Here is a 24,706-nt window from a genome sequence, read left to right as displayed (position 1 = left end):
TAGAGGTCCAGATATATACTTCAGGGCTTTATGGGTCAAAAAGCAAAACAGACGACATTATGCACAAACCTATATAACCCCTAAAAATTTAACTATTCAAAAACGTACATGTGTGTACCTATGGATGATTCATGTTGATGTTTGGCAGAAAACAACGCAATACTGTAAGGTAATTGTCCTTCAATTAAAAATAAATAAAGCTAAAATTGAAAGCAAAACAAAATGTAGCAACCATTCTTGTCTCCAGCACTATATAAAAACAGGCGGTAGGCTGGAGGTGATCCATGTCTGCAGTTTGCCCACTCTGATCTAGACCACAGCCTTGTGAGAAAGTAGAACACTTCTGCCAGGAACACTGATGGAAGGAACCCAGACTCTCAGGGTGACAACCGAACAAAGCAGGAGATTGAAAGAGGATGCTGACAGCCAGTCTCAGAACAACAGAGCAGGCATTACATTTGTCTCTCATTTACAGAGAGAGGGGCAAAGTTTCTAAGCTCAAAGAAATCAGAGGGTCTGGGACAGAGACACACCACAGCAGCCTTGAACCACTGTGCATTCTTCCCTTTCTTCACCTACTAAAGGAATCTGCTGGCAGACAAGCTAACTAAAAGCTTGTGCCATTCAAAGCAGATTTTTACAGGGCAAGGACCTCACAAAGACATAACACGAACTTACCTGTTAGTAAGAGTCCCTCCGCTGTTCTTACACAATGGGGTGGCTGTATCCATCCAAAACCCAGACAAAGTATACACACACACACACAATGTTCTGCCTTTGAGTCACCAATTCCAGCTGAATCTGGTTCCTATAGATCCCTCCAACACTTCTCTGAGAGTGAATGTCTCTCATTAAGGAAACAGGTTGCTGGGAGGCAAAGCCAAGGCCAGCAACCTTTCTCCTGACATTCTTCACATAGAGGGAGAAATATCCACTTGCTGGTTCGAGTCCAAATATTGCCAAGTTTGGATGACACCCACATCCATCTATATCAATTCCAGGTTACTGAAGCACCTGAGCTATTGAAGGGATTAAACTTGTACTTTTATTTGTGGCTGGTGAAAAGCCTGACCCATCAGACTCACATGGGCCCTGTGACTAAGGATACGGCCTCGGAAGGGTAAAGGTGAGGAGCAGGTGGGGCGGAAGGTGAGCCATCCAAGGCCCAGGCTCCCACAGATGAGCTGAGCAGGCTCTGCCATGTGCAGCTGGGCCTTCCAGACAAGTTTCTAAACCTTTCTGGCTCCAGTCCTCTCATCTAAAATGGGGCACCTATCTCCTCTGGATGTTCTGAGGATTAAATGAGAGAATAATGTAAAAGCCTCAGCGCAGGGCCTGGCACCCGGCAAGCAGTGGGCAGGGAACCTCCCTCAGGTGACTTCACTAGGGAGCCTCTGGGAGTCACTGGGCAATTCAACAGCCCAGCACCTAAGTCTCAACTCTAAACCTTCCCAGCCTCAGTCCCCTCATCCATCAAATGGCAACACCATGAGCGCCACACTGGGTTTTAGAAGCTTGAATGAACGCTTTCATTTTGTTCTACTGGACACTGTTATTCTTTGTATTTATTTATTATTTTTTAGCCATACTATACTGCATGTAGGATCTTAATTTCCCAGCTAGAGACTGAACCGATGCTCCTTAGAGTGAAAGAACAGAGGCCCCCTAACCACTGGGCCACCAAGGAAGGCCCGAATGGATGCTTCCGTCAGGTCTATGCTCTCCTGCTTCCCTCCATCCCATCACTGCTGCTGCTGCTGCTGCTGCTAAGTCGCATCAGTCGTGTCCGACTCCGTGCGACCCCATAGACGGCAGCCCACCAGGCTCCCCCGTCCCTGGGATTCTCCAGGCAAGAACACCGGAGTGGGTTGCCATTTCCTTCTCCTATGCATGAAAGTGAAAAGTGAAAGTGAATTCTCTCAGTCGTGTCTGACTCTTAGCGACCCCATGGACAGCAGCCTACCAGGCTCCTCAGTCCATGGGATTCTCCAGGCAAGAGTACTGGAGTGGGGTGCCATTGCCTTCTCCCATCCCATCACTAGCAATGCCAAATGCTAACACGAAAAATGAGAGATGCAGCTTAGTTTCTATCAACAGAAAGACTTAAGACTGAGCAGAATCCAACAGATCAAACCTAACCAGCTGTCAGCACACAGCGAGGACTTCGAGTGGGCAAGTCCTATGTCTTCACATGCATTTATAGCTTGCAGTGCTTCCAAGGCTGACTAACAAGGCAGACGAAACTATACAGCATGTATTTATTAAGCTGTGGTGATCCAGTATCTCTGATGTGGGAGGACAGCTTTCTCTGGCTCTCCTGAACTCACCAGTTCATCCCCCTGCTCTGAGAGTAGAAAACTGCAGTCCCTGTGATTGTGGGGGGTTCATAATTTATCACTTACGCTAGTTTGATTTCATAATCATGCATGTGACCTGGGGGAGTTATTGATGGCCATGTCACAAGCTCTTCTAAAACACACTGGGTTCAAAACAACAAACAGCTTTTACAACTCTTTAAAAAAAGGAAAACAAGTATACAGTACAGAGTCCACGTGCCGAGACAGCTCTGTCCACCAGACCTTTGTACTCAGTCCAAGCTGCCCCCCTCCGGCCTGGCAGGGGAGTGAGGAGAGAACAAACAGACTCCTCCTTCTTTATAGAGTTCTAGAAGCAGAGGGAGCTTATGGGGGGTTTCACTGTATTGCTACCATGCTCTGTTTGTTTCATGTCAATTACCTAAGATTGCTTCACAGTGACAGTCATCACACATCCGCTTCATTTCTTCACCAACCGTTCCCAAGTGTGAAGGGTATAGGGAAACCCAGGAACCCACCCCCTCGGAGCAGCAGCCGTGGGGTCAGGCTGCAGGGAGGGGGCGATGCCCACCTTCTCGTAGGGGATCTGCAGCAGCTCCAGCACCACGGCGTGGGCGCCCATGTTCCGGAGCAAGCGCTGTTGCTGCTTCCTGCTCTTCCGCACGGATGCGCTCTCTTGAACACAGAGTTTGCTGAGTCGGATCAAAATCTGGTAGGAAGAAAGATCAAAGTTTCTCCTCAATCCACATCTCTGTTCTGAGGATCTAACCTACAGCCTGGCCACGATAGTTCCTGATATCTCACTGTGTACATGGAATTTGCAAAGAGAAGAGATCTTAAGCATTCTTACCTCCCCCTACCATCCTCCAAAAGTTACTTCTGTGAGTGATGGATGTGTTAATTAACTTGATTGTGGTAATGATTTCACTATGTATATATCAAATTATCACATTGTCAAGTATATTATAATTTTGTCACTTATACCTCAAAGTTTGGAAAAAAAAAGTTGTAAGAAACAAAAATCAATCTCAGAAAAGCAGGAAGCACAGTTGGAAGAAAGATTGCCTGGGGATGGTGTGGGCAGGAAGGTAAAAGGGATCACGATCCATTAAGAACATAATAAGAGGGAAAGTTCTCTAACTTGTAGGGTCCTTACTGATTGTATTGAACCTAATTCACATATGGCTAAGAACAAGTCTTCCAGATTAACGACTGGATTACGGCTCCATTAGCAAGTGGGATGTTTCAGGTATCCTAAAATGGTATGGGGGCTTCCCTGTTGGTTCAGTGGTAAAGAATTTGCCTGCCGATGTAGGAGACGCAGGTTCAGTCCCTGGTCCAGGAAGATCCCCTGGAGAAGGAAATGGCAACCCACTCCAGTGTTCTTGCCTGGAAAATCCCATGGACAGAGGAGCCTGGTGGGCTACAGACCATGGGATTGCAAAAGAGCTGGACATGACTTCGCCACTAAACAACAACAAAAAAGGTATGACTCAGCACCACTGCCAAAAACTTGGGAAGAATTTGTTCTGGGGTAAAAAACACCAAACTTCCAACCTCTCAACTTCGAAGCATCCTATGCAAAGATTTCTAAAAAACTACGGTTCTCATTGGTGATACTACGTGTCAGCAATCAAGATAAATCATTGATAATTTTACCACTTCACTCTTCCTTCAATTGTAAGCCTTCAGAAGTATAGGTGCTGGCAGCCCCCATACAAGGTGAGGAAACAGAGCAGACACACACGATGTGGCTGAGGCCTGACACTGAGACCTATGCACTTGACCTCAGAGGTCCTCTTTCCCTCTGTTAAACTTCCCCCATGGGAAAGGCTCAGGGGAGGGCACATACCTCTTTGACCACCCTGTAGTTGTAGCTGCTGGTGCTCTCATGCTGCTGTGACTTGTTATTCCCCTCCTAGGAACCAAAACGAACGTGACTGGGGTTTGCACAACTCTTGGGTTCCTGTCCATTTGTTAGGGTTAGATCACAATCTCGGAAGGAATAGGAATTTTTTCAGTGTTTTCCAGCCATCATGGGGCTTCCCAGGTGGCGCTAGTGGTAAAGAATCCTACCAATTCAGGAAACACAAGAAACGTGGGTTTGATCCCTGGGTGCGGAAGATCTCTTGGAGGAGGGCATGGCAACCAACTCCTGGAGAATCCCATGGATAGAGAAGCCTGGTGGGCAGCAGTCCACAAGGTCACAAAGAGTACACGACTGAGTGGCTGAGCACTAGCACTAGCCAGCTGTCCTGCTAGGTTTATGCCCGAGTCAATCCCTTGCTCACACTGAGCTCCCCGTGACGGATGTTATTCCGCTGATTGGGAAAGGATGCTGGACCAGGCATAGCTGGAGAACAGGTCCATTCTGCAAGGGGCACCTGGTGCCCAAGAGAGTCTGCAAGGGGCACCTGGTGCTGTACTTCCTGGGAGAATGGCTATCACCCTGGTAACAAGCAGACCTCTTGAGATCCCAGCCCATCCTAGCATCTACATTTTTACCTAAAACCAGAGGAGGATGTTCACTTGTTCCAGGAGCCCACGCATCTCCTCCGGCAACCTAACTTGCGTGTCACCCACCTCTGTCTTCTTATGTTCGTTTTCCCCAGATGCGCCATCCATGGCCTCGTCGGGGCCCTGCCCTTTGTACACCCAGAGCTCTGACTTCTCCACGATGGATCTCAACTGGTCCAGGTCTTGTTTGATCTGCTTGTAGTTATCGACATCTTGGCTGGTAACGAGCAGCTGAACCTGAACAAATGCAATCGACCAGGGGCACTCAATACCCTCTCAGACAGATAACGACCCCACCACCAATAACGCACACACACACACGTGTGTGCACACACGGCCACCCAAGCTACCTGTTTGAAGGCCTGGAGGACCTCCTGTCTCTGACTGAAGTGCCGAAAGAGAAGCTGCAGGGCCCCCGACACCAGGGGTGGGTAGTCATGCATTGTCAAGTGGAGCAGGACTCGGAGGAATGTTCTGCCGCCGTGGTCATCCAGGTCCAGCGGGGTGTTCTCCTCACTGAGGGGAGAGGTAACGTGAGCCACAGACGCCCCCACCCACAGCCGTGGGCCCAGACACACCTCACTTCGTGAGATCCCCCACTCTATGGCTGACCTCAGCAGACCTGGCTATTAAATAACTCTTTTAACAATACCATCTTGTTTCATCTTCAACTGTATTCCGAGGGGAGGGGACAGTTATGGTGTCACAGCTGCCAAATGTTTAACCAAAGTCCCCGCCTTCCCACAGTGACAGGCCTGGCTTTGCAAACTCTCCCACCAGATGTTCTGCGGCGGGGCTACCCCCATGGTTTCAGAGCCGCGCGCAGCTGTGTTTCTCCAGAGTTACTAGTTTGTTTTTTATTTAAGATGCTAGTGCCAAGAAACCATCTGTGGTGGAGGGACAGGTTTTCAAGGTCTAGCCTGTACCATATGCCCAATCGTGCACTTGGATGGGTTCACAGGGGCCAACAAATGTGTGCGCTCCGTCGTGTCCAACTCTTTGTGACCCCATGGACGGTAACCTGCCAGGCTCCTCTGCCCATGGGATTCTCCAGGCAAGAATACTGGAGTGGGTGGCCGTTCCCTTCTCCAGGGGGTCTTCACCACCTCAAGGGATCGAACCTGCCTCGTGTATCTCCTGCATTGACAGGCAAATTCTTTACCACTGCACCACCTGGAAGAAGGGAAAATCACTAGACCATTCAGGTATGGTGGTGGTTTAGTCGCTAAGTCGTATTTGACTCTTGCGACCCCATGGACTGCAGGCCGCCAGGCTCCTCTGTCCATGGGATTCTCCAGGCAAGAATGCTGGAGTGGGTTGCTCGTTCCTTCTCCAGGAGATCTTCCTGACACAGGAATCGAACCCAGGTCTCCTGCACTGCAGGCAGATCCTTTACCAACTGAGCTATGACGGAAGCCCACCTGCACCATCTGAGAAGCCCCCCAGTTGCCATGAAGGTGCCCAAAGATTCACTTATCTTGTCTCAAACTGGCAGCAAGTAGTTTGGTCCCACAGGCCCGACTTTGAGAAGTGTTGCTGTGAGTCATCCCCACTCAGTGCTTTTCTAGCTTCCTAGCTGGGGTTAATCAGTATATTACCAAGGCTTCTCCCAATATCTACGCTACGTTGATTGTGTGCTACTTACACAACCAAAAATTTAATAAGCAAGTCCTGGTGCTAACGGCAGGTCACCGTGAACCTGAGCACTGTCGCTCAGGGTCTGGGCCTGTATTGTGTTTACAATCAAATGAAGGTCAAATGCTGAGACCTTCATGGCTGCAGACCAGCAAGGGAGGCCTAGATAGGACTTAGTACATAAATCCTCTGTTTGCACTATGCGCTCCAGAAAGGTGTAAAGAAGCTTTCATAGCCCTTCAACACCAGGAAAGCAGTAGAAAGCCAAGACACCACTCAGCAGACTGAAGTGGCACCAGGCTAAACTCAAAACTCCCCGAGTTTCGGAACAGCAATCTCTTCCATAGAGTAAATAATGCTGCTGACTCAAATTTCACAATGACATTCAGCACTAAGACAGTGAACATTAGTTCACCCTCTCTGGTCTAAACACCCTTATGTAGGTTCCTCCCACACTGACACTGGGCTTAGCCAGGTGATCTGCTTGGACCAATAGGACATTACCAACATGATGCAAGCAGATGCTTGCTTAGTGCTTGTACACTGTTGGTCTAGCCTCTTGGGGCCTTTGCACATAGAGCCAGTTACCAAGCTATGCAGAAGCCCAAAATATCCACGTGCAAAGACAGAGAAGTCCCAGCCTTAAAGGCATCGCCTCCAAGGAGCCAGAAATGCAAAGAAAGCAACATGGATGTGCCAACCCTAATCACTAGCTACTATGGTTGCATCACAGACCCAACAGTGATCAGCAGAAGAACCATCTAGCTGAGCCCCAGTCAGCCACAGGGTTGTGAGAGGCAATAAAATGACTGTTTTAATCCATTTTTCTTTAGCTGTCCTGGGTCTTTGTTACAGCGTGTGAGCATGGGCTCAGTAGTTGTGACTCTCATGCTCCAGAGACTGGACTTCAGTAGCTGCAGCACATGGGCTTAGATGCCCCATGATATGTGGAATCTTCTCCGAACAGGTATTGAACCTGCATCCCCTGCACTGACAGATGGATTCTTAACCACTGGACCACCAGGGAAGTCCTTAATCCATTAAGTTTTGATTGTCAAAAGCAATACGTAACTGAAGCAAATGTGTATATACCAAGAATTATACATACAGGGTGTTTATACCAAGTTTGCAGGTGTTTGGGTCTTATAGGGATTTGAGTCTCATAATGATGTTTTCAGTCAACAGTGAGCAATCTCACCTTTTAGCAAAGGGTTCACACAGTAATTTCAGGCTACAGACAATGAAAGAACTGCATGCCTGTTTTTATTCTTGTTGCTGCTTGGCTTCTAAAGAGCTTGGGGGTGCCTGCAGCCCAGTAGCACCCATAAGCATGCTTTCTGCACTCTGTTTTGAGCCCCCTCTTTCTTTCAACATTATTTCCTCACTGTTTAAAAAAGTCTTGTAATGTGTATACTTTGGGAAACCTCCTTCAATTCTTTCTGCCGTGGGCAGGAAACACATATACGAAGCCAACTAAGATCACTCTGACCTGAGTTCTAGAAGTTATAAAGTGAGCAGGCAAACAACCTAAACCCAAGGACTAAACCTTTCTGAGTCCAAGGAGAAGTCTTTGAGAGCTAATAGAGAGGAGCCTCCTCCATCTCAGAACCACCTACAGAACAGCAACTGAAAATATACTTTCCTTCCTCCGAAGATGCCCTCAGCTTGTTCTTCAATGTGTTCGAAGTCAAGAGCACCTGAAGAGTTAGAGAGAACAGAACTTCAGACGCAGGAAGGAATGAAAACGTGCTGCCTGTGAACTTCCCTCCCACACCCCCTTGCCTCTGCTCATGGATTAACCTCAAGTTTTCCAGCTTCTTTTACTGAAAAGCTCTGAAGCCAGGTCAACCTGGATCACACTGTCCACTGGCTCCAGGTCTCTACTCAGTGCATGACCCCTTGTGAGAGGCACCACCTCCTTCCAAGGAGCCTCAGACCTTGCTAGGTGGGCTTATTTCTACTACTATCTTTCTCTTATCCATCACCACTATATCCTGGGCAGGGAAAAACTTCTACCCAGAGTAAAAGTTGCTAGCGGACAGTCAATTTTCTCAGAGAATTTTGTTTCGGGTGTTTTTTTTTCCCAGTCTTTCACACAACCATAACATTAGAACCCTCAGCTGTCTTACGACTAAGACAGTCAAAGATGGAAGAAATAAGATCTACTCCAGAAGGAATCTGGGCTCTTGTAATTATTTGTTTGCCCCAAATGGGTAACTCCCAGGATGTCATTCTAAAATATAGTCACCTTCAAATATATTCACATTTTATCCTTGTTCTAGAACGTACTCTCTGGACTTTCAGCTTTCAGTAGACCCGGGGCCCATTTCACGGCAGAAATCCCATCCTGGCATCGCTCACCTGGCACGTTACTTGGTCCTTCTTGGCTGCTGTTTCCGGAGGATGTTTCTGAAGTCTGGGAATTGCTTTCATCAAACTCCCGCTTAAATATACACAGGAGGCAGGAGATCCTATAATCCAACCTCACATTCAAAATAAACTAGAGATTCAAGTGGAAATGGAAACAGATTGGTTACATTAGCATACCACCTGGAACACCCCGCCAAACCGCTGCACTCTGGCTGGGCCTGGTATCTGCTGCACCAATTACCTTAAACACTAAGTGAGCCAAATATTTGGCTTAAGATTTCAACAGTCTTCAAAGACTTGCATGGGATATATCAATTCTGCCCACAGCACCTTAAGCTTCTAGTAAAAACTTCAGCATCCCGGCAATTAATTTAATAATCAGAACAATAAATCACTCACTCCCCACTCCATCCTCTATAAAACATTACTTTACTTCAGCAAGTATCGAATGCTGACGCTGAGTCTTAACAAGGGCGGAGTTGGCTGCTTTTAAGTGAACTGACAGAGAAAAATGCATTTTCCGTACTGAGAATTAGCTTGGCTCTTTATTCTCTATGAATGACTGTTTTCTTTGATGTAGATACAAACTCCTGGGCTCCCTCTTCTTTCACTCCCTGTGCTCCCTCCCCATCCGCTCCAACACAAGGATGCTTTTTCCATGATTGTGGCTGGAGCCAAAACACAAAGATCAGTCAACGACTTGAAACTGTAAAAGGACCTTACCGACCGTCTCTTCTCTCTCATCTCTGCCCCACCCTCCTGGTGAGTTTACCCAATCCCAGGACTGTGGTCACCTTTTCGAGACTGCAACAGGTTCTTGGTTTATCTTCCAAGTTTGTTTTTCCCCGCTGCACCATGAAGTTTGTGGGATTCTAGTCCCTGACCAAGGATTGAACCCAGGCCCTCAGCAGTGAAAGCACGGGGTATTAACCATTGGACCACGAGGGAAGTCCCTATCTTTCAAACTCTTGGTCTACACTTCCTGACTGACTACAGGGCATCCCCTTCAGTGTCCTCCTGGTGTCTCAAACTCAGGACTGTACCAAACGAACTGTCCATTCTGCCTGGCTTCTCTTGCCCCCAGTCAGTCTCAGGACCTTCCGCACACACACACATCTCGATGACGAAGCCCTGCTGGCTCTGCCTGTGCCACTCCTCAGGACCTCTCCCCTGCTGTATTTCACCCTGCTCACAGCCGCTCCCTCCCACCTCCGTCATTACACTACCAAATTACCAGGTCTACCTCCCAAAGGTATTTCTTCTTAGGTTAGCTCCCCGCTTGAAAACTGTCAAAGGCTCCCCCAGAATCAAGTCCTAACACTTCAGGCACCCAAAATTTTCCAGAGTCTGCCTTTCCAACCTCATTTCTGATAACTTTTTTTCAGCACACGCCACGTCCCTGCCCAAGGAGAAGGGCTTACTGACCTTGAGCAATGATACTCTGGCTCAACCTACTCCACCCGTCTGAAAACAGCCCCTTGTTTCTACACAACACCTGTCCATGGCTAAAGGCTCAGATAAAATCTTACCTCCTCTTTAAAATCTCCCCTGGTCCTTAGTAAATGGGATCACCGGACCCACCTGTATATCAGGAGAATGTTTTTCTCATGGCTTTATTTCCATGTACACACAGCTTCATCACACCTCCTTTTCCTATTAAACACCCTGGAGACAGAGGCCCTGTCCAAACTGTCTGTGCTTTCCTCATACAGCCTCTCATCAAGCCAGGCAAAGTGCCTGCATGTGGTAGATTAGTAAGTATTTGCTGAAAGAATCCATCAATTAAATGTTCTCAGATTATTACAGTAATCACTACAGTGTGTAGACCTCAAGATGTAACCAATTTTCACATCACATCAATTCTGATAAACACACATGATATCCACATACTTGGGACCTGTAAGCCACGGCCTGAAATCTTTGAAATCTTTCCCTACTTTTGCTCAGACATAAATTCAATGAGTTTCCTGTACTTAGATTGTTCTTTATTGGCTTCAGTAATTATTTTGAGGAGTTCCACTGTTGCTTTCAAACCATCAGTTAACTGTGATTTTAGAATTTTAAAAAATCCTTCCATCTGTAAATATGCATATTTCTCCCCTCCATCTCAACTCCTCATCTCCTCCATCCTTTCTGGGGTTGAGATCAGGCAGTGTGGGATAAAAGAGAAAAGTGACTACAGCATTCTTTTCATTAAGGAGCAGCTAATTTTGTTAATGAATTAAAAACTCCCAGGGAGCAGAAAGAGGAAAACATAATTTGTTGGAAGGCTGGAAGGTTCGCATAGGAAGCAGAGGGCTTCCATCCCCTCTTCCCTAGGCCAGGACTTTGCTTCTACAATTATCCTCTCTCCTCTTTTTCAGTAAGTCCCCCCTCTCAACATGATCACTTCCATTCAGCATACAGTCTTGTGATATCCCTTAACTTAAATATGACCAACAATCACCTTGCAGCCCCCACCACCAACTTATCTCTGTGCATCTTTACAGCAAATCCACTCAGGACAATCTTATGCCCTGACTCCCCACTTCATCTTCTCCCATTCCTTCTTGACCTTGACCTGTTTCCAGACTTGCCAACTGTGCTTCCACCTCGGGTCTCTGCATTTATTATTCCCTCTTGGAGTCTCAGAGACTCTTTCCCTAAATATGAGTTCCCTCACTGCTCTCTGGAAGACCTTCTCTGACAATTTCATCAAAACATGTACCCCCAAGGGCCTCCAAACAGTCTTGGCTCTCTTTTATACTTTAACATCCTTGGTACATACACTGTTCTATGCCTATGTGTTTGTGTGTGCTAAGTTGCTTCAGTCATGTCTGAGTCTTTGTGACCGTTTGGACTATAACCCACCAGGTGTCTCTGTCCATGGGATTCTCCAGGCAAGACTACTGGAGTGAGCTGCCATGCCCTCCTCCAGGGGACCTTCCAGACCCAGGATCGAACCCCCACCTCTCGTCTCCTGCTTTGGCAGGCAAGGATTCTTTACCACCGGTGCAGCCTGGGAAGCCATTATGCGCTTATGCCCCCTATCAAAACGTAAGCGGGAATGACTCTGTTCATTGCTGGATTTTCAGTGCTTAAAAGTACTTGGCATGGAATCAGTATCAAGAAGTATTCATTGAATATATGAATGGATGAAGAAGGGAGAAAGGGAAAGCTTGAGGGAGGAGTTACAAACTTTATGGAACTTTGAACTGAGTTATGAACAAAAAGCAGGGATCTCAGCTATGGACAGAGTGTGAGTGAATTCTGAGCAAACGGACAGTATGGCTGACAGCAGAGACCAATGATGAGGGAAAGCGAGGGTAACTGCTGACAGTCTGGCATGGCTGGCAGGACAGGGCATGTTGGGGACGGACAGGAGATGACGAGCAGTAAGAGGGCCAGTTCAGAAATGGCACCCGAAGCTAAGGATCTACCTCCACTCTCTTCCCGAAAGCCTGGGGCTCCATCAAAGCACGGCCACTGCACACAGATGCTCCCCTGTGAAGCACACTCCTGCCCCTACTTCTGGCCCATGATTACCTGGAGTATTTCAATGATCTTCAGCTTGGTGTCCATCACCATGATGTCCTCCTTCTCCGGCTCGGCCTGTTTCACGTTGCCCTCAGGGGCGGTGGCCGTGGGTGTCATGGGTAGGAAGCCTCCTCCCCGGAGCACCACCTGGGTCATCAGCTCTCCGACCCCATGGATGGACCGCATCACGTTACTGCCTAGGAAGGGCCAGGACAGACCCTGGTCACAACAGACCCCTGGAGCACACTCTGGGGCACACCTGGCCAGGGGCAGAGGCTCTTCAGGACAAGTCATTTCACACGTCTCTGTCCCAATACATTCTATGACCCTGGGAACCTGATGGGTTAATACCTATCAAAAATGCAGGGCTTACTATGGAAGACAGTATGGAGATTTCTTAAAAAACTAGGAATAAAAGCACCATATGATCCAGCAATCCCACTCCTAGGCATATACCCTGAGGAAACCAAAATTGAAAAAGACACATGTACCCCAATGTTCACTGTAGCACTATTTACAATAGCTAGGACATGGAAGCAACCTAGATGTCCATTGACAGATGAATGGATAAAGAAGCTGTGGTACATATACACAATGGGAATATTACTCAGCCATAAACATGAATGCTTTTGAGTCAGTTTTAAAGAGGTGGACAAACCTACAGCCTATTATACAGAGTGAAGTAACTCAAAAGGAGAAATATAAATATATACTGACACATATGTATGGAATCTAGAACGATGGTACTGATGAATTTATTTGCAGGGCAGCAATGGAGAAACCGGAGAAGGCAATGGCAGCCCACTCCAGTACTCTTGCCTGGAAAATCCCATGGATGGAGGAGCCTGGAAGGCTGCAATCCATGGGGTCACTAAGGGTCGGACATGACTGAGTGACTTCACCTTCACTTTTCACTTTCATGCATTGGAGAAGGAAATGGCAACCCACTCCAATGTTTTTGCCTGGAGAATCCCAGGGACGGGGGAGCCTGGTGGGCTGCCGTCTATGGGGTCGCACAGAGTCGGACACGACTGAAGTGACTCAGCATAACAATGGAGAAACAGACATAGAGAATAGACTTGTGGACACAGGGAGGGGGAGGAGAGGGTGAGATGTATGGAGAGAGTAACATGGAAACTTGCATTGCTGCTAAGTTGCTTCAGTTGTGTCCAACTCTGTGCGACCCCATAGACGGCAGCCCACCAGGCTCCTCCATCCCTGGGATTCTCCAGGCAAGAATATTGGAGTGGGTTGCCATTTCCTTCTCCCATGCATGAAAGTGAAAGTGAAGTCGCTCAGTCATGTCCGACCCTTAGCGACCCCATGGACTGCAGCCCACCAGGCTCCTCCATCCATGGGATTTTCCAGGCAAGAGTATTGGAGTGGGGTGCCATTGCCTTTTCCGGGAAACTTACATTACCATATGTAAAATAGATAGGCAATAGGAATTGGAAGTATGACTCAGGGAACTCAAACAGGGGCTCTGTGACAATCTAGAAGGGTGGGATGGGGAAGGAGATGGGAGGGATGTTCGGGAGGGAGGGGACATGGGTGTACCTATGGCTGATTCTTATTGATGTTTGACATAAAACCACAAAATTCTGTAAAGCAATTATCCTTCAATAAAAAAATAAAGTGGCAAAAAAAAAATCCAGGATTTAAGGAAGTAGGTGAAAGAGCGTGGGCTTTGAAATTGCCCTAAGGAGCAATTTTATGTGTTAAATCACCCGCCCAATTGTATGGCCACCCACTGCATGCCTGCTGCTGTGCACAGAACTAGAAATACAGGAGTTAACAAGACGCACATCTGGTGCTGCACCAACAGCCACCTGATCTTGAGGGCACTGTGCCACCCGTGGGGGTCAGTTTATTCCACTATAGAAGGAGAAAACCCAGCTCAACTGACAGGATCACGTGGCGAATGACTGAGCACAGGCCCTAACAGGCAGTAGGATGCAAGTAGACGTACTTTTTCTATTCCAGCTGGAGAGACTAGCTGAAAAATAATCCACATGTGAGTACCTAGTACGTGTCCATTACGACACTAAAACAGAGGAGAAAAACAAACACATCAAGGCAGATTTTCCTACTCACAAATTGGAAACAGGCTACCCAGACACAGTCTGGATTTCATTTACTCCCATACGAACATAAGCACAGATCATCATGGCACATCAAGAACAGTGAAAGCACATAAGCATTCCAGCTGTGAGGCAACTTTCAAATGGTGCAGTGGAATATGCAACTTCATTTATAAATGTAAAAACTACAGCAAAGTGTTAATAATCATTGACTCTGAGTCATGGGTCCATAGGTGTCCCCTCTACTCTTCTTTCCACTTTTATTTATATCTGAAAATGTTCGTAAAGTCAAGAAGAAAAGGACGAAGAAAGGATGCGACATCACGCGGTAATGTGACATCACGTGGTAAGCATGGCAGAGGCAGGAGGAGGGGCAAGCGCATCCCCACGTGTGGGCACCATCAGAGCCCCCCTCCTCAGCTTCTCCACACTGTTCTCACCTTTATTCTCCTCTCCCTTCGCCATCTTGCTGATGGGGAAGATTGTGGTCACGTGCACACAGTCCAATATGGCCAGGAGGATTTTGGTTAATCGGAGAAGGTCAGAGAAGTTGTAGAAACCAAAGTATATGAGATTCCTAGCTAGGTTGACAACCTATTGTATTTAAAAGAGAGAGGAGGGAGATGGATTAATTTAACAGTATCCTTCAGTTCCATTTCAGGTGGACTATTTTATAAATGACTGTCTCTGACCTTCTTTACCATAAGAGAAGTCATTTAATTTACTTGCAGTTTCTGATCAAATTTAATTTAGTTTCATAAGGAGAAAAAATAAGAAATGGAAACCTGCAAAGCTGCTGATCTGTTCTGATGACTGGTGAATAAAAAACCAACCTCATCACTAGGTCTGTGTAGCTTCCCAAAGATAATAGAGGGCAAGCCAAGGTACACCCAACAAGGACACAGATAACATTGCAATGCTTGGAAATCTAACTCCTAAAAAGGCAAAGTGGTTGCAAAGAAAAATATTCAACTCAAAGGTGATAAGGATTTGTGTCCCTCAAACGATTAATCTACGAAAGAATTTGTGTCCCTCAAACGATTAATCTATGACAGATCCTAAGCACAGTCTGGTTTCTTTCCTGTCACTTTTAATACAACGTACAGAACATACATAATGTTCTATCATTTTACACGATTTAATCCACCACATGTATGTTTCTTACAAAACATACAGATCACTTCACCATGAGTTACCTCAAACGTAAGTTTATTTTTCTCCTTATCAGAGAAGGGGAACCTCTGACACACCACATCTCTTAAATATTCCTCCACAAATTCCATGGTCTGAGCGAACCTTTCCTTAATTTCATCTTTGGAGGCTCCACTACTATCGTAGCTGAAAGGAAAGGAGAAAGAAAAGGCAATCAAAGGTCAAGTTCCTCCCAGTGAGGCCTTCCCTGTTTGCTTAGCCCCTAAAGCCAGAACCACCCACCCCAACACTTCCCACCATCTTGTCCCTATTTACTTTCCCTGCTCAGCAACCACCACTAATGTATATATTTGAGTCCTTTATCTTAGTTATTGTCTGTCTTTCCCCACTAGTGTAAACATAGTTTCCTTTTTTTTTTCTTTTCTGGCCACATCGCACAGCATGTGGGATCCTAGTTGCCCGACCAGGAATTAAACTCACACCCCCACAGTTGGAAGTGCAGAGTCTTAACCAGCAAACCACTAAGTCCAACATGCTTTTCTTGTTTATTCCCAGATAGATTCTTTAAGCCTGGCAGGCAGGAGACACTTCAAGTATTTGCTGAATAAAATAGACAAACAAGGTATAAAAGGGCAATCATACCATCTTTTACCTTCTTGAGGGAAGAAATAATGCTTGCTATCCTTAATTACATTTTCATTTAAAAAAAAAAAAGACTTAGTCTTTCTTCTCTGATTGAACTAGACTTAACCTGACCATAAGGCCTTTGTCTTCTGCTACACAGAACACTTCAGCTAAGACATTTTAAAGCAATGTGAGGTCTTAACAGGGCAAAGGAGCCAGGCTCACTCATCAATGGCGATCTCGGAGGGGATCTCAGACCAGAGGCGGGCGTATTTCACGGGGGTGACCTGCTCCTGGGGGTCTCGGTCCACGTGCATGTGGAGCATGAGACGGCAGAAGGACGCCCGCAGGTCGTAGGGCAGGTTCTCGTCGGACATGCAGCGGAGAATGAGATCCACGTCCAGCTGGCCCGAGATCTCATTGATGGCAAGGTACTGGCGGTCCAGGCACATCCTCGCAAAGAGGTTCAGCTGGTACCTGAGAAAAGGAAAGTTGCCGAGAGCTCACACTTCCAGAAACACACAGCAGGAGTCAGAGGAGGGGCCCAGATCTCACAGGAGTGGTGTATGGCCACGTGAACTTGTACATCAACACTCTTCACCTGGTTGTGTACACCCAAGTCTGGCTTCTGTATCCGGCAGAAAAAAGAACAGTTCAAGCCATGCCAACAGTCACACATGTCTATCCCGTGTGGGAGTACCTACATGGCTAGTTGATTCCATTTTGCCCGTATTTTATAAGATGGGGGAGAAAAAAGGAAAAATCATTTTCATTAGGGTGAAAACGATTATCTATTTCCTTAGTTATGCCTTTTAAAAAATATTTATTTGGCTGTGCCTGGTCTTAGTTGGGGCACAAAGGATTTTCAGTCTTCACTGTGGCATGCAAACTCTTAGTTGTGGCATGTGGGATCTAGTTCCCTGATCAAGGATCAAACCCAGGCCTCCACCATTGGGAGCTCAGAGTCTTAGCCACTGGACCAGCAAGGAAGCCCTACTTTAGTTTGGCTTTTATACAGCACATTAAAGACCGCAAAGGAAATGGCAAAGGTTTCAGACCTTCACTGAGTCTACTTAGAAATTTTATGACACTTTCGCGGTCTTATCTCATACAGCTCTGCTCTTTGACTTCACACACATGTGAAAAACATAGTGGAAAAAGTAGGGGACTCCTCAAAATGTCTTAAGGTTTCCTCCTCACCCAATTACATGTGATCTCTGTGAAGTTCCAAACTTGGTCTAATTACATGCTCATAACATCAACAAAAATTAAAGAGTGTCACAATATTCAGAGAGTGCAAAGACAAACAAAAGCTCTCATTTACAACTGGTGAGAGTGCACACCAAAATATCCAATCTAGGACTGCCTGCTTAATGAGTTTAAAATACGCATATGCCCCAATCTCATAATTTCCTGGTATGGAATGGAAATTCCTACACATGCGCACCAATCTGAACAATGATGTTCCCTGACACAAAGAACTAAATTGTGGCACACAATGCATTCAAAGAGAAAAGAAAATGTTGGCATAGTAATAAATGGAATAACATTCAGCAGTCAAAATTAAAGAAACGGACCTACCACCATTAGCGTGAATCCATTTCAGACTCAATGTTGAATTAAAAGGGCAGGTTTCAGAGAAAAACTCAGAGTATGGAACCATTTATATAAAACTTTAAGGCTGAATAAAATACTCTGTGTTATTTATGAATGCACAGAAATGTAAAATAGAAACATACATAGTGTGGAAGGTCACCCACCATCTGCGCGAATGGAGAGAACAAAATACAGGAGGGTCACAAAGGGCACTGCAACCGCAAAGTTTTGCTTTTATTAAAAAATGACGCTGGCACTACTCTATCCATCTCCTGTTTTCTTTTCTTTTTAAAGTGTTGACTGGTTCCCTTCCCTTGAGGTGGCCGAGTCAACAGGTCTTACAGCTGGGACCAAGGAAACACCAGGATGGGGGTGGAAACCAATCAACACGGCAGGCTCTCACTGTCCGAGGAAGGAGTTGTGGATACAGAGGATGAAGATGAGAATAAGCCTATGGTGCTGGAGTGGAGCTGAAAGTCGTGATGTGAACTCAGGGTTTTATCACATTCATATACATTAATACAGAAACAGATGTGTGTGTGTGTGTGTGCAGATAGAGACATCAGGAGAGGTGTGTATACACATGCACATTTCTTAGCTCTGCCTGCAAAAGTTCTAAGAGGCTGGCACTATTGTCTCTGTCTTGCAGGTAAAGGAACTGGGACATAGAGGTGGATAACTGGACCCAAGTCAAAAAGTTAGTATGTATCATTGCTTTATTTAAAATGGATAACCAACAAGGACCTACTGTATAGCACATGGAACTCGGCTCAAAGTCATGTGTCAGCCTGGATGGGAGGGGAGTTTGGGGGAGAATGGGTACATGCATCACTGTCAGGGACGCAGCCATACATGTACAACTATCATATTATTAATCAGCTAGACTCTAACATAAAAGTTTCTTAAAGTCAGTATGTAGAGAGGTGACCCCACAGCCTGACTCGTATCTACCACAAACCACAGCCACGTGCTACACTGTGTAGAGACCAACAACTGTGAGAAGGAGCTGATGCAACCGCGCAGCTTCCCTGTGACCAAGCCATGCCCAGGTATCACTGCCCTACTATGTAAGTATTGCTGACAGCTCACACTCTACAAACTCCTGAAACACACATTTGTCTTTCTGATGGACTGTCTCATGAGAGGACATCACAGGGCGCCCGTGCACAGGCCTACACACCTGTAGTAGCCAAGGACGTCGCGGTCTTCCTTCTGGCCCTCCTTGGCATCCTGCGCCAGCTCCCGGACGCTCTTACTGCGAACCTCCTTGTTGCTGTCCCTCCAGAAGAGCCATACTTCTTCCTCATCCTCGCCTGCCTCCAGGGCATTCTCTCCAGTAGAAACGCCTTCAAATTCAAAACGGGAGAGCACCAACCTGAAAACGTAGGAGGAGGCGGGAAAACTCATTATGTCTGAAATCCTCGCTTGTCGCTGATCAACTGTATTTGTGCTTTGAACTCCAGCTGTGCTTTCAGCACGCACACGCACACGCACAAAAAGCCACTTCGTTTCTCCCTTGGGCAGAACCTCAGGGAGAGACAAACATCGACTTCTTCATATACTTTAGCTCAGGTGTGCCCCACTAGGGCCGCTGTGTCTCCCCAGGGGATGCTTGGCAACGTCCAGAGACGTCTTTGGTTGTCCCAACTAAATGGGAGAGGTACTGTTGGCAACCGGTAAATACACACAGGAAGACTGCTGCACTTCCTGTGAGGCACAGGACAGCACCCACAGCACAGAACTGCTTGGCCCCAAATGTCAAAGGCCAAGGTTGAGAAAGTCAGCTTTCAGCCCAAGCTCAAAATTATGTTATGCATGAGACCCCTCCCCCACAAAAATCGCAAGTTTAGGGCATCAGTGTTTTTAAAAAACATTTCTTTTTTAACATTGATATGTTACTGGCAGTATATGCTTCCCTTTTACAAATGAATCAACTACTACTTTCCAAACTTCTGTAGACCAATGAACACTTTGTGAGTAGTGGTAATTTCACAAGTGCTTCCCTACAATGTCTTAATGACAATGAATTACCTCCTTTAAAATTTAAACCTGGGGATCCTAACTGGAGAACTTCCACGTCTTAAAATGAAATCAAGGGTGTGTAAGATGCTCCCCAGTAGCCCACATCGCTTTTGACTCAGTAAGCAAAGTAAGTGACATCACCATACAGAGGAGGCCACCACAGCAGAAGCAAATCCAGTAACTCCTCTAATCAAGACGCTGGCATGAAGATAATCAAAGGTCAGCCAGCCTGACTTCAGAAGCGAAGGGGCTGGGTGTAACTCCCCACGGCACAGACAACCACCGAGGCACACGCTCTCCATCTAAATCCTGTTCTCACCTTTATAGTCACTCCCCGACCCCCACTCACTTGGTCTCAATGAGGATGTCGGCATTGGTTGGATTCAGCACGGCTTTACATATCAGTTCCTGGGTCACTGGAATGGATTTGTTCATGGACACGCAGAGGTCAGAGAGGTAATCTAAGAATCTGTGGAGAAACAGAAACCAAACCAAATGCTTTTTGTAGCCAGAGCAAGGGTTAGGTCTTGAGGACGTGGCTCTCCCTCCAGAGGGTAGACCCAAGCTACCTTTACTACAAGTCAGAGAGGCTTTGGGTTTCAGCGTGCATGGTATCACCAGTTACCCAGACATGGGAGGGCGGGAAGAGAAAGGAGGGAGGGAGAGAGCAGAGGGAGGCAAGGAAGGAGGGGAAAAAAGAAAGAAAGAAAAGCACAAGAAGAAGGATGGGAGTGACTGCTGTGAGGAAGAGGTGATGCAGTAAAAATGAAAAGAAGAAGCAACCAAGTAAGATCCAAGCAACCCAAGATGATGCTGGGTACCCAGAGAGGGGAGAGGTCTGATGTTTGAGGCCTAAATCAGAATCCTGGTTCTGGTTCTTCTCTGCTACTTTTTGACATGTACTGTTATTTGGGGGAAATTATTTAACCTAACCATGTTTCACTTTTCTCATTGATAAAAATGGATAACCTTTAACCCCCGAGGGCTCTTCTGAGGATTAAATCAACTCATTCATGTAAAGTGCTTACTCAGTTCAGTCCCTGGCACACGAGAGGGTCCATAAGATGTTAGTTGTTTTTAATAGGTGGGAGGAGTCAGTTTCATAGTAACACCTTCAGCTCTCTAGCGTCACTTTCTAATATCCACATTGTAAACTAGTTCCCACATCCCCTGACATGGGGTGGATCTTAATTAAAACAAGAAAAGAGAAGAAAGTATACAGGGAGGGTGGGATCTGTAAAAATGCAATAGAATTGACAGAATTCACTACTGTAAATACAAACACTCAGGTAATAACTATGTGTGCAAAAGACTTCCTGATATTTGGGGAAGTTCTGACTGGTCATAGCAGGGTGCTACAAAGTGAATGAGGGGTCGACAGCTGTCACTTACATATAAGTGCCAGGCACTTCACATGTATTTATCTTCATTTAATTTTTATAACAGCTTATCTGATAGATGAGATTAAAGCTCCAGGTCACCAGCTGGTAAACTGTGGAGCCAGGATTCTACCCTGGTCTCCTTTCCATACCACGCTCTTTTCACGACTCAAAGTGCCTCTCAAGACCTGCTCAATCAAGACCTGGGGCCTAGCAGGCCCAAACAAAGGACATCTAGTTAAAACAGAACAGAACAACCCACCACGACCAGCTCAGAGACTGCATCGTAAACACAGAGGCACCTCCTGCCGATCAACCCCACCTCTGCCTCACCTGGGCTCCCTGTTCTTCCGCACCAGGCTGACGAAGGTGTCAATCTCTGCCGCGGTGATGTGTTTTTCCAGGAGTTTGCGATTATTGTGCAGAAGGGCGGTGATCGTGTCTTCAGCCAGCACGTCATAGCCAATCTGCTTCTGCATGAAGCCGAACTGCTTGGCTATGTACTCCTTCGAAGCAAGGAGAGAGAGGTAAGCAAGGAGGACAGTGTGGTGAGGCGCAGAGTAAGGGAAGGGGCAGCAGCCCCCGAGGAGAGCTACTCCCTTTAAGGAAAATCACAGGGGAGTGTCCTTCCCCAACATCCCAACCCAGGGTGACAGCCGCAAACTCTCTCACATCCTTTAGTTTACTAAACCTGCCACACAGGTTATCACTAAGTAACATATCCTGTATTTATAGATGGGCATTTTCTTAAGTCCACAGTATAAATTTTAATGTGGTGACTTATTTTTCTAAAGGTCAAGAGTTGTTTTCCAGCTCTGATTTTATTACTCATTCAAGAGGATTAAACTGTGCCTCACTGCCCTGTGTTGCTGAATAAACATGGTGAAGTCTACCTGGATATTTTGAACAATGTTATTACTCCATTGTGTTTTCCTTATCTGGGATGAAAATTAAAGTCAGTGGGTAATTGTAAACATGTGAAGAAGTGAAATGAAAGTCACTCAGTTGAGTCGAACTCTTTGTGACTCCTTGGACTATACAGTCCATGGAATTTTCTAGGCCAGGATACTAGAGTGGGTAGCTGTTCCCTTCTCCAGGGAAATCTCCCAATTCAGGGATTGAACCCAGGTCTCCCGCATTGCAGGAAGATCTTTTACCAGATGAACCACCAGGGAAGCCCAGGAATATGTAAACCAGTCAATTACATTCACAGAACACATGGAAACATCTCTGACTTCTCTTTTGAGATCAGATATGATGTCCCATTGAAATATTTCAGAAGGCCAGGAAGCCTCTTATAAATATTTTTGTTATTCAAAGATATTTTCCCTGTCCAAGACAGACTGCTTGCTCAAAGCTCAAGAGGCCCTTGAAACTTGGTTTCATTTTAATTCATTAATTTCAAAATCTTAAAAGTGACTAAGGACTAATAGAGTGGACTTGGGCCACTTTTCAGCCCTCAGTAAGGATGCATGTCTGAGAATTCATCAGCCCCCAGGGATATGTCAGTACTACTGCCAAAAGGCACAGGGTCCATAAACAACCGAGCCAAGACACCCATAGCAACAGCAACAAGAAGGACTGGTCTAGTCCTCTGATGTACAAGCAAAAGGTCTCGGCACACATTACAGACTGACGCATCCTCATGGGAAGAGAATAAAACCTCTTTAGCACAAGTATGGTGTAAGTATGGTACTCACACACAAGAGGGGTTTAAACCGACCATAGTGCCCGACGGCAATCTATGCTAACGAATGAACACAGCATCACCAGTGTGTGATGCTTTGTATCTAAAACAGTAGCAAAGGCAAAGTGAATGATTTAGAAATACTGGGTTGGCCGAAAGTTTGTTCAGGTTTTTCATAACATCTTGTGGAGAACTCAAACTTTTTGGCCAGCCCAATACTTGCTAATAAACTTGTATCTAATACTTCAGAGCACTGCTTAGGACCAACGCTGTGTGATGACACACAAAAAACTTTCACTACAGAGAACAGTTTACATTTAAAGACCAGATATAGCGGTGGTCAAAGCTTAAAAACAAAATCTTTTGTAACACACTGCAGGGACTGGAGTCCATATTATAAGAAGCATCACTGTGCACTTATAGTAGTTTATGGAACGCAGGGTTTCTTGAACTCAGCAGTACCTACTGAATTCTTGGACCGGATAATTCTTTGTTGGGGGTGGGGGGACTGGGCTGGGCTTGCCCAGATGCTAAATAGCATCCGTGGCCTCCATCCACTTCATGCCAGCAGTATTCCCAAGTTGTGACACTCAATAGCATCTCCAGACATTTCCACACGTCCTCCTGGCCCAGGGCAGGGTGGGGGTGGGTGGTGAAACTTCTCCCAGTTAACAGCCACTGACACAGTGATTCCTCAGCATCTCCAGTTGTTTGGAACCCTCACAGAGGTTTAAATATTTAACTGGTAGAGAGACTATATTGCTTGTGTTTGTGTGTTTACTTGTCATGACAACAGATGATGACTTAGAATGTCTAAAACACGAGCCAGAACCAGAACAAAGAGGGGGTTACCAGCAGAGACGGAGGGAATGGATGGGGCACGGAGAAAAGATTTCACTCCATTTCCAATAAAAGCACATGGAACCGCTGCACCCTTACACCTTCCAGAAGTGTGCCATAAGAAAGACTGTGCATGTACACACTGCTATGTCTAAAATGGACAGCCAGCAAGGACCTACTGCATAACACAGGGAATTCTGCTCAATGTTATGTGGCAGCCTGGATGGGAAGGGAGTTTGGGGGAGAATGTATATATGTCGTGTATGGCTGAGTCCCTTTGCTGCCCACCCGAAACTATCCCGACTTTGTTAATCAGCTATAATCCAATATAAAATAAAAAGTTTTTAAAAAATACTGTACTTGTAATATCAACATCCAAAAAAAAAAAAAAAATCTCATTCCAAGGACGCTGTAGGAGAATTTTGATGTATCCTTCTCAACTCACTCATGCATCTTCCCAGGCTTGCAAAAATATCTGTTTCCTTTTGAAGGGCAAATTGAACAATGAACTAGTCTCTAGCCACTAAATAAATATATACATGGGACACTTAAAACTCATGGAGGAAAGTGAACTCGAGGGAGGAAGCTGTCTGGCACTCCCCAGGGTCCTCAGAGCCCACCTGGTTCTTCCTGTAGTCCTGCTGGGAGTGTCTCAGGACCCGGTAGCAAAGGCGGCAGATGTGTCGGAAGGGCGCATGCCGCTGGTCTCCCAGCTCCTCCAGACGCAGCATTGGGCCATCACCACAGTCTGTGAACGGGGCCTGTAACAGCTTGAAGATCTGTTTGTGAAAAGAATGAAAACTGCCATCACCTACTGTTTCAACGGCTAAGCCTCCCTGTGGAAAGAATAGAACCTCAAGGGTGGGTGGACTACACAGGAAAGTCTCTATCTAAGTGATCTGGAACCTGAAATCTGTGTTCATTCCATCAGCTGGGACAGGCTCCTCGGTGAACTCAGTCTTCCTGAACATA

General features: G+C 46.2%; 1 protein-coding gene across 1 annotated transcript in view; it reads right to left on the bottom strand.

Annotated features, from left to right (window-relative positions):
* Positions 1–24,706, bottom strand: part of ITPR1 (inositol 1,4,5-trisphosphate receptor type 1) — a 322,601-nt gene that overhangs the window by 158,881 nt on the left and 139,014 nt on the right. Inside the window, exons 15-28 of the mRNA XM_052638520.1 lie at positions 24,355–24,513; positions 21,541–21,713; positions 20,178–20,297; positions 18,987–19,181; positions 16,436–16,687; positions 15,631–15,772; positions 14,875–15,028; positions 12,363–12,550; positions 8,829–8,967; positions 8,106–8,164; positions 5,183–5,344; positions 4,899–5,069; positions 4,168–4,233; positions 2,887–3,024 (exon numbers count right to left, since the gene is read on the bottom strand). Coding sequence (XP_052494480.1) covers positions 2,887–3,024; positions 4,168–4,233; positions 4,899–5,069; positions 5,183–5,344; positions 8,106–8,164; positions 8,829–8,967; positions 12,363–12,550; positions 14,875–15,028; positions 15,631–15,772; positions 16,436–16,687; positions 18,987–19,181; positions 20,178–20,297; positions 21,541–21,713; positions 24,355–24,513 — 2,118 coding nt within the window. The remainder of the gene's footprint in view (positions 1–2,886; positions 3,025–4,167; positions 4,234–4,898; positions 5,070–5,182; positions 5,345–8,105; positions 8,165–8,828; positions 8,968–12,362; positions 12,551–14,874; positions 15,029–15,630; positions 15,773–16,435; positions 16,688–18,986; positions 19,182–20,177; positions 20,298–21,540; positions 21,714–24,354; positions 24,514–24,706) is intronic.

Source organism: Budorcas taxicolor, chromosome 1, assembly GCF_023091745.1.
Source record: "Budorcas taxicolor isolate Tak-1 chromosome 1, Takin1.1, whole genome shotgun sequence".
In the NCBI taxonomy this organism is placed as follows: Eukaryota; Metazoa; Chordata; class Mammalia; order Artiodactyla; family Bovidae; genus Budorcas; species Budorcas taxicolor.
The sequence above is the reverse complement of the archived record's forward strand: the minus strand, read 5'-3'. Positions and strand labels throughout refer to the sequence as shown.